The sequence below is a fragment of the Vidua chalybeata genome, chromosome 4 (assembly GCF_026979565.1).
Source record: "Vidua chalybeata isolate OUT-0048 chromosome 4, bVidCha1 merged haplotype, whole genome shotgun sequence".
Lineage (NCBI taxonomy): Eukaryota > Metazoa > Chordata > Aves > Passeriformes > Viduidae > Vidua > Vidua chalybeata.
The window spans coordinates 18097691-18110116 of record NC_071533.1 but is presented as its reverse complement, the minus strand read 5'-3'; the positions used below and the strand labels follow the sequence as shown (position 1 = coordinate 18110116).

The 12426-nt window shown below is 40.4% G+C and overlaps 1 protein-coding gene across 2 annotated transcripts in view; it reads right to left on the bottom strand.

Moving 5' to 3' along the window:
* ADGRL3 (adhesion G protein-coupled receptor L3) overlaps positions 1 to 12426 on the bottom strand; it is a 479733-nt gene that overhangs the window by 151308 nt on the left and 315999 nt on the right. For both annotated transcript variants that reach the window (XM_053940149.1, XM_053940150.1), the window contains exon 6: positions 10753 to 11553. In XM_053940149.1, coding sequence (XP_053796124.1) covers positions 10753 to 11553 — 801 coding nt within the window. The remainder of the gene's footprint in view (positions 1 to 10752; positions 11554 to 12426) is intronic.

Here is a 12426-nt window from a genome sequence, read left to right as displayed (position 1 = left end):
ATTACTTCTTGTATCCTCTACAGTTGCTTTTCTTGCATCATCATCTTTTTTTACAGTACACACTCCTTTAAAAAGAGTATGGGAAACAAAAGCAGGAAAAAAAGACAAGCCAGCAATCAGAACTCCCATTTGGAATTAAATCATTCAATACCTTATGCAAAAACTGCTGGAACAAGGTTTTGCCATTTCCCATGGACAGATGTTCCCATCAAGAAGAAAATTATTACTTGATGACAAACTGCAAGGTTTAAATGTTACTCCCTAGTACTCTGGTTCAAACAAAAATGGAAGTGGCATTAAGAGAGCAGTATGCAAGCTCTGCAGACTGGTAATTTCCTTTACATAGAAAACAGAGTTTATACACACATTTCGTGGCACTCATCATAAAGTCACATCTGAAAGTAAAGGCTTTCTTGATTTTAGTGCCCAGAAAGCTATTTTTCTCATTGCTAGTGAATTATTTGCTATTTTGGTCTATTCAGGCATTTCCCACTTCAGTAACAAGTTTCTAAAATCTTAAAAAAAATAAAACAAAAATCAGACCTACCACTAACTCCCATAGAAGGCAACCTCCAGAGCACTGCCTGAGCAAGGTCCAAAGGGTACGATTCAAGAAACACATTTTTACCTTTTTATGGATGGTGCAAATAGGCACAATCAAAACATTTATAATGCGAATGTTATTTTCCTTCTTAACTGAGGCAGAGAATATGCAACCAAGAAAAGCAGTCAGTGAAGTGAGGCACTGATTGTCTGGGTGCCTTTCTGGAAGGTACACTTCAGTTAAAGTCAAGTCATTAGGCTCAGCAGAAGAGGAAGTGGATGAAATTCAATTGAATGCATTACAGAGGTCAGACTAAATGAGCTAATGGTCCCTTCTGGTCTTAAAAAATCTATTAATCTAATTTAATTCTCTGTTCTACTCCTCATACCAGAGTCAATTTGAACTCATTTATATGAAAAAAACAGATTATGGCAGCCTTACACAACACTGTGTTCTGACTATACAGTTTTAGGCTACCCAAAAGCTTCATTTACTCCCCACTGAGCTCAGGAGGAAGCTTGATTTACCCATAAAGAGAACTTACATTTACAAGCAAGGCACCAGCCACAGGTACCTCTCTCAACAGAATGTTGGATGAATGTTCACCTTAGGCTGTACAAATCAACCAGACACTTGCCAGAGCACTCTCCACCTTGGCTTGGCTTTTTGGGTGATGGCATCCTTCACTCAGCCTGATACTTGCCATGGAGAAGAGCACAATGCTTTCATCAAAAAAATCTGTTCCAGTCATTCCAAGGATATTTCTTGTGAATAAATTGTAGCACACTCAATATTGCATCAAGAAAATACTTGGCAGTTACTGTCCAGTGAGAAAAGCATGCACTTAGGAGGAGAAGGCCAGAAATATTCCCTGCTGTTAATGTTTCCACGGTACTGAATATGCTCCTATCAAGCAAATATATGTTATTATCCCTCCTTATCCCTCCTTCTCCTCCTCCTCAAAAAAAAAAAAAAAAAAAAAAAAAAAAAAAAAAATTCATTCCCTTTTTACATTTTCTTTTCTTCTTCATGCAGTTTTCCCTCAGTATCTCCCTCCTCCTGGAGCCTCTGTGTTCACATTAACATCGCCAGTCATTTGCTTAATTTGGCAGTACAAGAGTGCAAAGCATCACATGAATCCAGGCTGATCGACCTTAGTGAGCCACAGCATCCTCCAAGCACGCCTTGGATAGAGGGAATAATTTAACACAGAGGAGCAACTGAAGGCCAGTACATGGGGCTCACAAAAGCTTTACTTCACATGGTAGGTTGGAAAGATCTTAGGAGTGGAGTAGAGACCTCATCTCTGCTGGCATGTCTATACTTGATGTTGCCTTTACTTTTTCTCTCTGCCTGCAGCTTAGACAACCGTTCCCCTGTCTCTGTCCCAAAAATCAACAGATGAAAAAGAGCTGCAGAGCTGCCTAATGCCTCATCTCTCCAGTGGTTAATTTATTCCAGCTATTTGAGGAAAGCATGAATGGCACCCCAGTAAGCCAGCCCAAACTGGTATAAAGGCAGCTGTTTTTCCCATCTTCTGTCATGACCACTGTATAACTTCTATACTTTTTAGCTCTGATGTTTCTTTGGGTTTTTTTCCTCCTCCCTTTTGAGTCTCAAGCAGGTAGTACTTTGTGAAAACAGACCCAAGGAGCTATGTAACATAAAACAGCCGGTTTTCCTCTTCAGTGCCAGTCTTTTCAAACTGAGTCCCATATTTCAGTGAAACTTCCCCTAAGTCCTGTTTCCTCTCAGCACATTTTAATCACGCAAAAATCCTATTTACAATGAAGAAATCCCATTACAGTGAACAATCATGACGTTGTTTTCTTGGACACATCTTGTTACCTAAGCCTTTATTGTCTCCTTTGCGTTCAAATCATGAGCACACCCTTAAAGATAACCTTTTCAACATTAAAATGTAAGGCAGATATTGCAACCTAAATTCATATGGATATTCACCATTCGTTCCAGCTTACAATTTATATATTCTCTTTGGATGCTTCAGACACAAATCAGTAGGTCAAAGGGCCTCTCACTGGCAAAATGCAATTCCTTCCAGGACAAACAGCAATCTACTGCAGACTTACTCCTGATCCTCTAGCCCAAACTCCCACCAAGCTTCAGAGAATTTATCTGAAAAAAAGCTGAGCTGAAACTCTTCTGGGATTTTGTCACAGAAAGTTTTTCACTTTATCAACCTTTACTTTTGCACACCTGGTGGACTCACCTGAAAGAAATCAACACTTCTATTCTTGATTTTTTTACAACTCTACACTCTTGCTTTAGCATAGTTACTAATAATAAAATGCACTTTGAGAAGGAATGCTTTGAAGTGCTTACTACTTCTTTCTTTCCTTAATCTGTGCTCCCCTTTCATGGGCATTTCACAGCCCTTCATGGCTAGTCCCATTTCTCCCTGAACTTAGAGATCTTCAAACTAGCTACCAAGATTCTTTTTGCTCCTTCAACCTAAATTCCCTTCCTATCAGTAATCAATCCAATCCAACCCTACCATGAGAGTTCAGCTGGATTTAGGAGGATAATGCTGACCCTTCCATTCCTCATACATGCCTTGGGTATGCTTTTTATCAGCACTGATATACCTCTGAAAAGTTGACTCACTGATGGATCTGAAGGATGGGGACGTGCCAAGGACAGCACCACAACTGCCTGAAGTAAAGGGAAGGCTCTTTAAAGCCTCCCCTTAAAGGTTCAGTAATTTTGTAGCAGACTCCTAAAGAGCTTCTTACTCTTCTTTAACTCAAGTATAAAAGCAGAAAGCAGGGCATCCAAACCCTGCTTTCTTTGACTCTAAAGCAGAATATGGCAGGGCATCCATATCTGCTTTCTCAGTAAAAAAAAAAAAAAAGAAAAAAAAGAAGAAAACCTGGCATAGCAGCACTGAAGAGTGCTGGTGGCATCTAAGAAGTTAATTAGCAACATTGAACTAGACTTTAGGAGAAAAGTCTTAATAAGTGTTGCTAAAAATACTACATTAGTCATTTCCAGAACAAACACAATCAGTGGCAGATGAGGGAGGAGAGCAATCCAGACCCGTGGGCAACCATGGTGGAGGTATTTTCAGTGGGGAACAGGGATAAAGACTGCTCATTTCAAAAATGCAGTAGCAAAAAACCAAATCCAGGATAACCGTGTCCCAAGCCAGGCTAGTGACTCTGCAGTCAGGCCATACCAGAACCACAAGGAGCAGGTGTTTGCCCCACACAGGGCCTCGAGGTGCGCAAATGTGAGCTGCATTGAGAGGGTAATGCCTTGAGAAAAAGCCTGGCACATTATAATCTTGGTTTGGGCTGGCAGGAAAGGAGCTGGCAGAGGCAACAGCTCAAAAATGTAACATTCAGGAAGGAGTCTCTTGGGCTAAACCCCCAAACCCATGCAGACCCCCATCATTGCACACAAGCCAGCTAAATATGCTAGCTAAGGGACAAATGATAGACTAATCACTAAAATCATGTTTAAAAACTCAACACTCAAAGGCTGTCTCTAGTACACAATGTAGTCCCTTTCTCCTGCAAAAAGCAGCCCTGGACATTTGCTATGTGTCACCTCTTGCTCCCTGCTGCTGGCAAACAGCTCTAACCCAAAGTGCTGGCACATTCACAGCTGGGTTTGGTGCTAAGTAGACTGATAAGCCATGGCTGAAGTCAGCATGACTCAGTGGTCTTAAACTCAATGAAATAACAATTAATCACTACTGAGGCTGATTTCTCACGCTGAGAAGCTTGCTGCAGAAGAGGAAAAGCCACTATCCTTCACTGGCAGCTAATGCTTTTTTCCCTATGCAATCACCCTCCTATCTGCATCCAATGCTTGCTGCCAGAAACAGCTGTCTCAGCTTTTCAGACACGTTCTTGGCAAGGTCCTTTCCCCCTCACAGTGTTTGACAGGATTATGAAGTGCTGAAGCCTCAGGCCTCCTTTTGTTTTGAAGCTTAAAAGTGAAGTTTTAGCTTAATCATTTTGTCTCTTCCTGTCCTTCCCCTCCTTCAACCATCCTGGCTGCCCACCAGCCCAGTCCCCAAGCACTCCCATGGGAACAGGACCCCAGCCCATGGATATAGGCAATGGCAGCAACTGACCTATGAGGATACAGTAGTATCCCGGTTTAGCTCATGGTTGGGTTAGATCTGCTGTACCATTTTCTCAGGGTTGTTTAAACAGGTGCTTCAGAGCAGGAGCAGTGAGTGAGCTGAGGAAGAGGAAGGCTGCTCTAACTCTGGTAAAGTTATCTGCTGTTCCATGGTAGTTTTATTTAGGAAGGAGGAGCAACCACATATTTATTTGTACTGAAGAGATGCTGAAGTTCATCCCACTGTGCTAACCAAACAGTATTAATATTCATGACATGCTCTGCAAAGGCAGAATTTTGAAGCTGAGTAATATTGCACTTTTTAAGGTTTTTTTGTGAAGTGGTAGACAAAAGAGCTCGAACTCCAGCTTTCCAGACAGAAAACAGAAACCCCTAATTTCAGAAGTCTAGTGTGGTATGATGCTTTTTTACCATTTTCTATTCAAACACTGCTTTACAAAGAGGGCAAATTTAAAACAGAATAAAAATTAAGAGACAGACCAGGCCTCAAAATGGAGTATGAATGCAAAACTGTCCTCCTGCCCCTTTGAGCTTAAGGTACTGTCTGCCCAACAAATGTAGGCTGAAAGACCTGCTTTGTTGTAAAGGATGTTCTGCTTTTTTCACCTCCAAACTCAGACATCCCTTTTTGCCTGAGATAGCAAAAAGGGACTGAAATATTCATTGACTAAATGGAACATGAATATGTGGGCAGATATTGGTGGATAAAAGTCAGGGCTCCAGTCGCACTACACATTTAGCAGAAGCTCCTGAAAGTAAAAGCTTATCTCTCTGAAAGCCTCCAGCAACACATGCAACCAGCAGCTGTCAATGTAAGCAATGAGCAGGAACAGGAGTGAGAGAGTCAGGGATGCTCCTAGGTGGGAGAAAAACATCTGTAAAGTGAAAACACAGCAGAAGCAGCAATTAAACACTCAGCAGCTCCCTAAAAAATGGCCTTTGTCCACCAGGAGAAGCTGCTCATCAGAAAGGCACAGCCAGCCTTTTAAAAAGCAGCCCAGATTCAACTTCAAAGATAGCAAATGTGGCTTATCACAATGAGTTCTCAAAGCGATAGCAATTCATACCCTGTGCACAAGTGGGATTTAAGATCCTGCAGCCCTTTTGATGTGTTCCTTGGCAAGGAAGTCAGGCACCAGAGACGAGCAGTGCAGGAAGCAGCTCCCAGTTACATAATGAGCACGTGACAGCTTTGAAATGTTCAAGTTGCTCTGCCCATTACCCACATTACACAGCTGTCAAAGGAAAGGCCTCAGATTTATGATGTGAAAATTACATTTTAACGAGGTGTCATATGTGTTTAAAGTCCTTATTCATCACCATACTGCAGCATCTTTTACCCAAGACACAAATGCACTTAATTAGCATATTATAAGGACAGACGGTTTACCTTATCTGCCTTGTGAAACTGCTTCAGGAAGAAAAAACACAAAACAACCCAAACATTCTGACTGAATAAAATACTTGCAATCACATGTCAAGAGAGCATCCCACAATACTTGAAAAAATGTGGAAGATAAAAGTTTGACATGCATACTCTGGGATTCTTAAAATATCAGATATCCATGCAATTTCTATATCACATTTGATTACCAGAATGGCTGTCCATAGTGTTAACATGAAACATGCAGAAGCCACTTAAGCACATTTAGGCTGTATTAGAAGTTCTACAGATCATATCAGCATCTTCCTTATGTACTGGGCATATTTATTTATTAACTTCACACATCCATGGAGCGGCCCATATGGTAATGCTTGGGTCTCCTGGACAAAATTTAAAATACCTTCTTGAAAATAGGAGGTCTGTGTGTCCCATGTCACTAGGATCGGCTGCTGGGACATCCAAGGCCAAAATATGCACAAAGGGATACTTAAGTTGGTTCAAGTTCTTCCCTGGACTTCTCTACTATGGGACATGCTCCAGTCCCCACTTAAGCACCCAAATGCTCAGTCAGCATATTCTGAGCCCTGGCGAGAGCTGCCAGCACTAGGGCACCTCATACATTTAGAAGACAGAACTTGTGGTCTCTGTGATGCCCAGAAACCCCTGGCTGGTGTCCAGGCAGGAGCTGTGCCTGCTCAGGGAGACGCTGAGGCACAGAACCAGGAGATGTGTGTTTGCATGCAGCACAGCACTGGGAAGCAGGATGGGAGCACTTCACCTTTTTGGAGAGGAAAGTTTGTTGATATTTTCTTGAGTTGATTTGCACAGAACGTATCATAAGTGAGTCATGATTAAAACAGGTAACTCTGGTGAATATCAACTGATTAGGCTGCAGAAAAAAATTCATCCTGTCACTACAGCCTTCTGTTTCCCTCTCTGCATATATCTGGTAGGACACATAAAAAAATAACCTGAATACTGTTCTGGGTTTAACTTGTTGAAGAATGAGAAGAGATGCAGAGTTGTCCTTACTAACACTTCAAATTCACAAACACAATAGAAGCTAGAAAGAAATAACTCAAAACCTCAAGAGCATTTATGAAAAAGCATCCTCCAAAAAGCTCATTTTAAGGCCAAACGGCTCAAAGAAAATACACTTCAAAGGCTTTTGGTATCTTCAAGTTCACTTCTTGAGGGCAGACATTAATGATAGGTTTCTTGAGACTCGCAGACACTGAGGAGTGTTTGCTTTCAAAACCACTTTTGGGAAAAATGAAAACAACCCGAGACAAAAGGGAAGGAAAAAAAAAAGAGCAGGGTAAAACCCTAAAATGCAGCTTTTCTCATTTCTGACAAAAACGAACAGTTGGGTTTAATTCCATCAAGGACCTTGAATTGCTTCAAGATCAGCTAAACTCAGCTTCCAGCACTTCAAAATATTTTGTTTTCCCTGGTAACTTCAACTGCTGCTGAAGTTGAGTAGAGAAACTCCAGGATTTGACATTCACTTTCTCCAAGGAGTAAAAGCTCATTTTTTAATATAGTAGGTGAGTGAGGCTCTGCAACAGTGAAGATCTCAAATATGCTCCAAACATACATGCACAGATCTTTAATTAAAAATCACAGAAAATGCTTCCACATTGTGAACAGTAAGAAGATGCGAGCCCCGCCTTTCCTATACATTAAGAAACTCCTGCCAACTCCCAGTTTCTCTGAATAGTTTGGGAAAAGACTGGAAATGCTTGATTCTAGGTGAACTGCAGTCTCCAGAACCTGCATTTTATTTTAGATATCCCTGAATTGTATGATGCAAGTGATTTCTAATAGGTTACTGCATATTTAAGTTGTTAAATATATCACTTTTCTTGTTATGACCAATTTTTGCTTTTAAGTGCTCTTCTAAAACTTCACCCTTAATTGTTTTTTAACAACCCATATGTTCAACCCATCAATTTTACAATCCTTCTTTTATTTTCTAATTAAGCTGATATTGTTTACAAATTTTGCTACTCAAATGGAAATGCCTGCACCATGGAAAATGCCTGCAATGAACATGTCTCTAATATGAAGAAACACTGATGATTTTTGAAGAGAAGAGTGACACATATCCACAGTGCACTCCATTAAAAAAAAGAAAAAGCTAAACAAATCCAAATAAAACTATCCTGGTTCTTCACTGCTTTCCCAGCATTGTATCAGCTTCAGTTCTTGCTCTTTGGTGAAGGAGCAGAGTTAAGCAATCAGATATTTAGTGTTACATGTAAAGCAATGCAGCATGAAATTTGGTGCTAACCCAAAAAAAGGGTAGTACTGAACTTGGAAGAGAAAGTATCATGCAGACCTGGTCTCCTGGCTCCTCTCTGCAAAAAAGCCTGATGTCAAGTAACTATTTCTCACCTGTTCAACTCAAAATCAGTGCTTCTGTTTCACTGATTCATCAAAAATTGTTCCCACTAATCAGGCTATGTGGGTAATGGAGCAGTAAACTCCCTTAGTGAAGTTTTTTTCCTTGTCTTTGAAATGTCTTGGCCCATCCAAGTTTTCTCATCAAAAAATGCAGTGGCTGTCAGAGCAGACCTCTCAAAAGTCCTCTAAACTTGTGAAATAGTGAGGTAATGGGATCCTTATGCAGTTTTGCCAGAAAGGAAATCCTGACAATTCTCAAAGAAGAAAATCGCAGGTAAAATTCAGCCTTTTATCCATATTACAAAGCTTTGCACAAAATTTGCACACAGGGAATGTCAGAGAAGGCTCACCAGATTCCCTGACACCAGATTAACTCTCTCATGCCCACCATTCAAAGCTAAGAACTGCTTCAGCTTCCTATCTGAGGCACTGGGGAATTTTAAATTCTCATCCAAACCAGAGTGAGTGGCTTCAAACCAGAGTGACACAAAGATAAATCAAATCCTTGCACCTCACAGGCTTTCAGCCCCCTGCAATGTTTTCACCTACTCTCCTACTTTACCATCTTACATTGTGAAAAAAGGGAGAACAATTTCCTTTTTTAATAGTTTTTTTTCCTTATTTTAGGTTTTTCACTGATTAAAGCTTTTTTAAAAAAAAAAAAAAAAGATGCTATTACTGACAATGGTCACTACATGAAAAAGTACCAGCAAAGAGTCCATTATAATACCTGGAAATAATTCTCTAAAAAGAAAAGAAACTCTGTGAAATGGAAGCGATGCAACTGATTTCCACTCCTTGGGGATAACCAATAGCTCACAAATTGCTCTGCCTCACTCCACCACCCAGAAAGTACATGCTTGTCATTAAGTTAGGAGAAGGAGAAGTATTACTTCATTTTTCACTCATCTGAGATCTTGCAGCGGTCAACATCCTTGAAAATATCTCTACTCCTTAACAAACATTCAGCTCTTGCTCATCTGCTTCTTCAAGATTTTCTTCTCCCCTTCCTTACAATTTTGTAAAAAAATCACAATTTCACTGCCAGTTTACTACTTTTATTCCAGCCCTCCCCAGATTTTCATACCCACAATTTCTTTCAGCATCTCTTGATCCATTTTCATTTTATATGGGTAACAGGCTGCACACAGGAAAAGAAAATCTCATCAACACAAATCTTTTCACTTCTCTTTTGCAATCTAAAGCCTTGAATCCAGTCACCCACTTTCAAGTTTCTTACTTATAAAAGAAATGTTTCAGAAAAAGCCATGTTATGGATTGAATACTTTACTGTCCAAATTATATTAATTCTGCCTTTTTTTTTTTAACTTTTTTAGCCTTTCAAAGTACACAGTCTACCACAGGAACTACCTAATACTATGACTACATCACTACAGTAACAGCCATTTAAAACCACTGAGCAAATTCTGTTTGGAAATTCTTGCAACCACATACAAGCTTGACCACAGTGCAGGCTAAGTTTTGTTACTAGTAAAGTGGCAATTTTGTAATTGCAAAATGATGATGGATTTGATAAAGGTAAGGGAATATACATAAAGTAACTACCAGCACAATTTCTAACAGGAAAAAAGGTGGAAAAGCTGGGAAACCTCGGGGGAGCCAGATGATCCTCTAAGATAAAATATAGGAAGTCACAGTATGTCATGAAATGCTTTAAAAAAGAAAGAGAAACTTTACAGAAAATAAAGCAAGAATTTAGAGGATTTTGTTGATTCTCCTCCTGTCTCCAGACACACACTTGTGGGTGAATGCTCACATTTTCAATTAGGTTCACCTCCTCTAAAAAGATAAAACTCCTCCAGCTTAATGAAACAAAGTAATTTAAACTGGCAGGCAGTTCTCCTCCAGCTGTTTGCAACAACAACATCTTCCATGCTTTGTTTTGTCAAAATTCCTGCAGAAGGGAAAAAGGTCTGATCATGTATGAAAGAAATTTGATTTAGGAGAAAAGACTGCTATCCCTGTGAATAAAAGCATGGGTATTTGGAAACTGTTTCAGGCTACTTATGTGTAGATACTCCTTCATCCACTTCATTTCAACTAAGACCAAAAAAAAAAAAAAAAAAAAAAAAAAAAAAAAAAAAAATCTGTACATATTAATGTCTTAATAACCATTATAGGTCTGTGGTGGGGCTTTATTTGCAGAAACTCAGCCAGATCAGTAAGACAGGAGGATACTTCAATTTTACACAAAAATAAATATAGAAAAAAAAAAAAAACAAAAACAAAAAACCCCAAAAATAAAAAAACAGAAATATTTTTTGTTTTGTATTAAACCCCTTACCTGCTCTGCTGTCCAGTGGGCCAAAATCCAAGGAGTATTTTACAACATGATAGTTGTTCCATACATACAGGAGGTTGTCCCGGGGATTATAATCCACAGCAGCAATGTACTGGTAGGAATTTGGAAAGGGCACATCCACCATGCTATCCTTGCTTTGGTCAGTGTTATATATGTAGTCTATTTTATTCCCTGTGGCTTCATTGTCGTCATCTTCGTATACAGACTTCACCACATATAAAATCCCACAGATCATGAAGGCATTAGAAGCTGACCTCTTGTCATAGGCAGTATCCCACGTCCCTTCGATCCTTAATGTGTAAGGGTTCAACTGGCTAATGACTATTTTGCCATTATTTTGTTCTGTTGCATAGATTACCCAGAGCCCATTCTCATCCACGGCCAGGTCTATGTCGGACTTGCCTCCCCAGCGGTAGGGAGAGGTGTCGTGGTAGTTGGCATTGGCTATGATTGCCTCCCCGCTCTTTATCCTGGTCCGCAAGTCAAACTTGACGATGTTCCTGGTCCGCTCCTTGTTGAAGAACAAAGCCCCGTCGTACACCACGAACCCTGTGCCATCCACCCGGTGCGGGAGCTTGTAGGTCGTGGTTGGCCTCCCAGCGATGAAGTCGTCCTTGGAGGAGTATTCTGTCAGTGTGTCTGTCCGGTACGGCGTCCAGGGCATGTAGTAGATCTTGTCAGAGGCCTGCAGAGGGTCCTTGCACCAGGCGCCCGACTGGTGGTCAGACTCGAATAAGTGTTCACTCTGGTAAACTCCTTTCAGCAGTCCAGGGCAAAGAAAAACTGTCATAGGGGAAAAGGATTTAAAAGAAAAATGGAATTAATGGCAGTTCAGGGGTGGCTGGCCCAAGAATCTCAACAGCTTCTAGTCCCGGAGCAGAGGACACTCGTGATGAGAGGGAACCCAAGAGCAATGCCTTGTAGCTGGAGACTATCCTTCCTGCCCATCATGTATCTGGAACAAGATTTGCCCCACCAAACTGGTTTTTTTCCCCCCCTGCTTTTTCTATCTGGCTTGTTTTCTTATTGCTTTTCAAATCTATTTTTACAAGTATACTTACTTGGACCACTTGCTTTTGTAAACTCTGAAATGAATATGTGCCCCCAAAGGATTTCTGGGTTGGCATTTCCAAATTATATTCTGCAGTAAATCTGTACCTACTAGGTGAAGGGCTAAATTCCGAGGGAATTGATCCACATATTTATTTGAACAGCCCACAGAAGAGTGGCCTAGAAATGGAAATAAGAGAAAGAAATTCCCATCCTTACAGCCCAAGCGATATTAAATATTTAAAGGATACCAACAGCAAAGCAGAGGTGAATCCCTTAGCAACTCAGAAGAGCATTTAAAGCGAAGGGAGTGTTGGGGGGGAACACCCATCTGGAGTATAACTAGGAATGAGACTTTCCAAGCTGCTACAGGACACATGAAACATGCAGTCCACACAATTAAAAACGAATGACATATGGATGCTGAAAGGAAAAGACAAGGAAGAAAGGAAGAAAGGAAAGAAGGAAGGAAAAGAATAAAGTTTACTGGAGAGGAACCCAATGTCTAGATTTTAATCAGTTAAAAAATGTCCTGTTAAATATAGTAGTAATTCAAACTTAAAAACATATACCTTCTATTGTTACATGAGAGGAGCACAGAGGAGC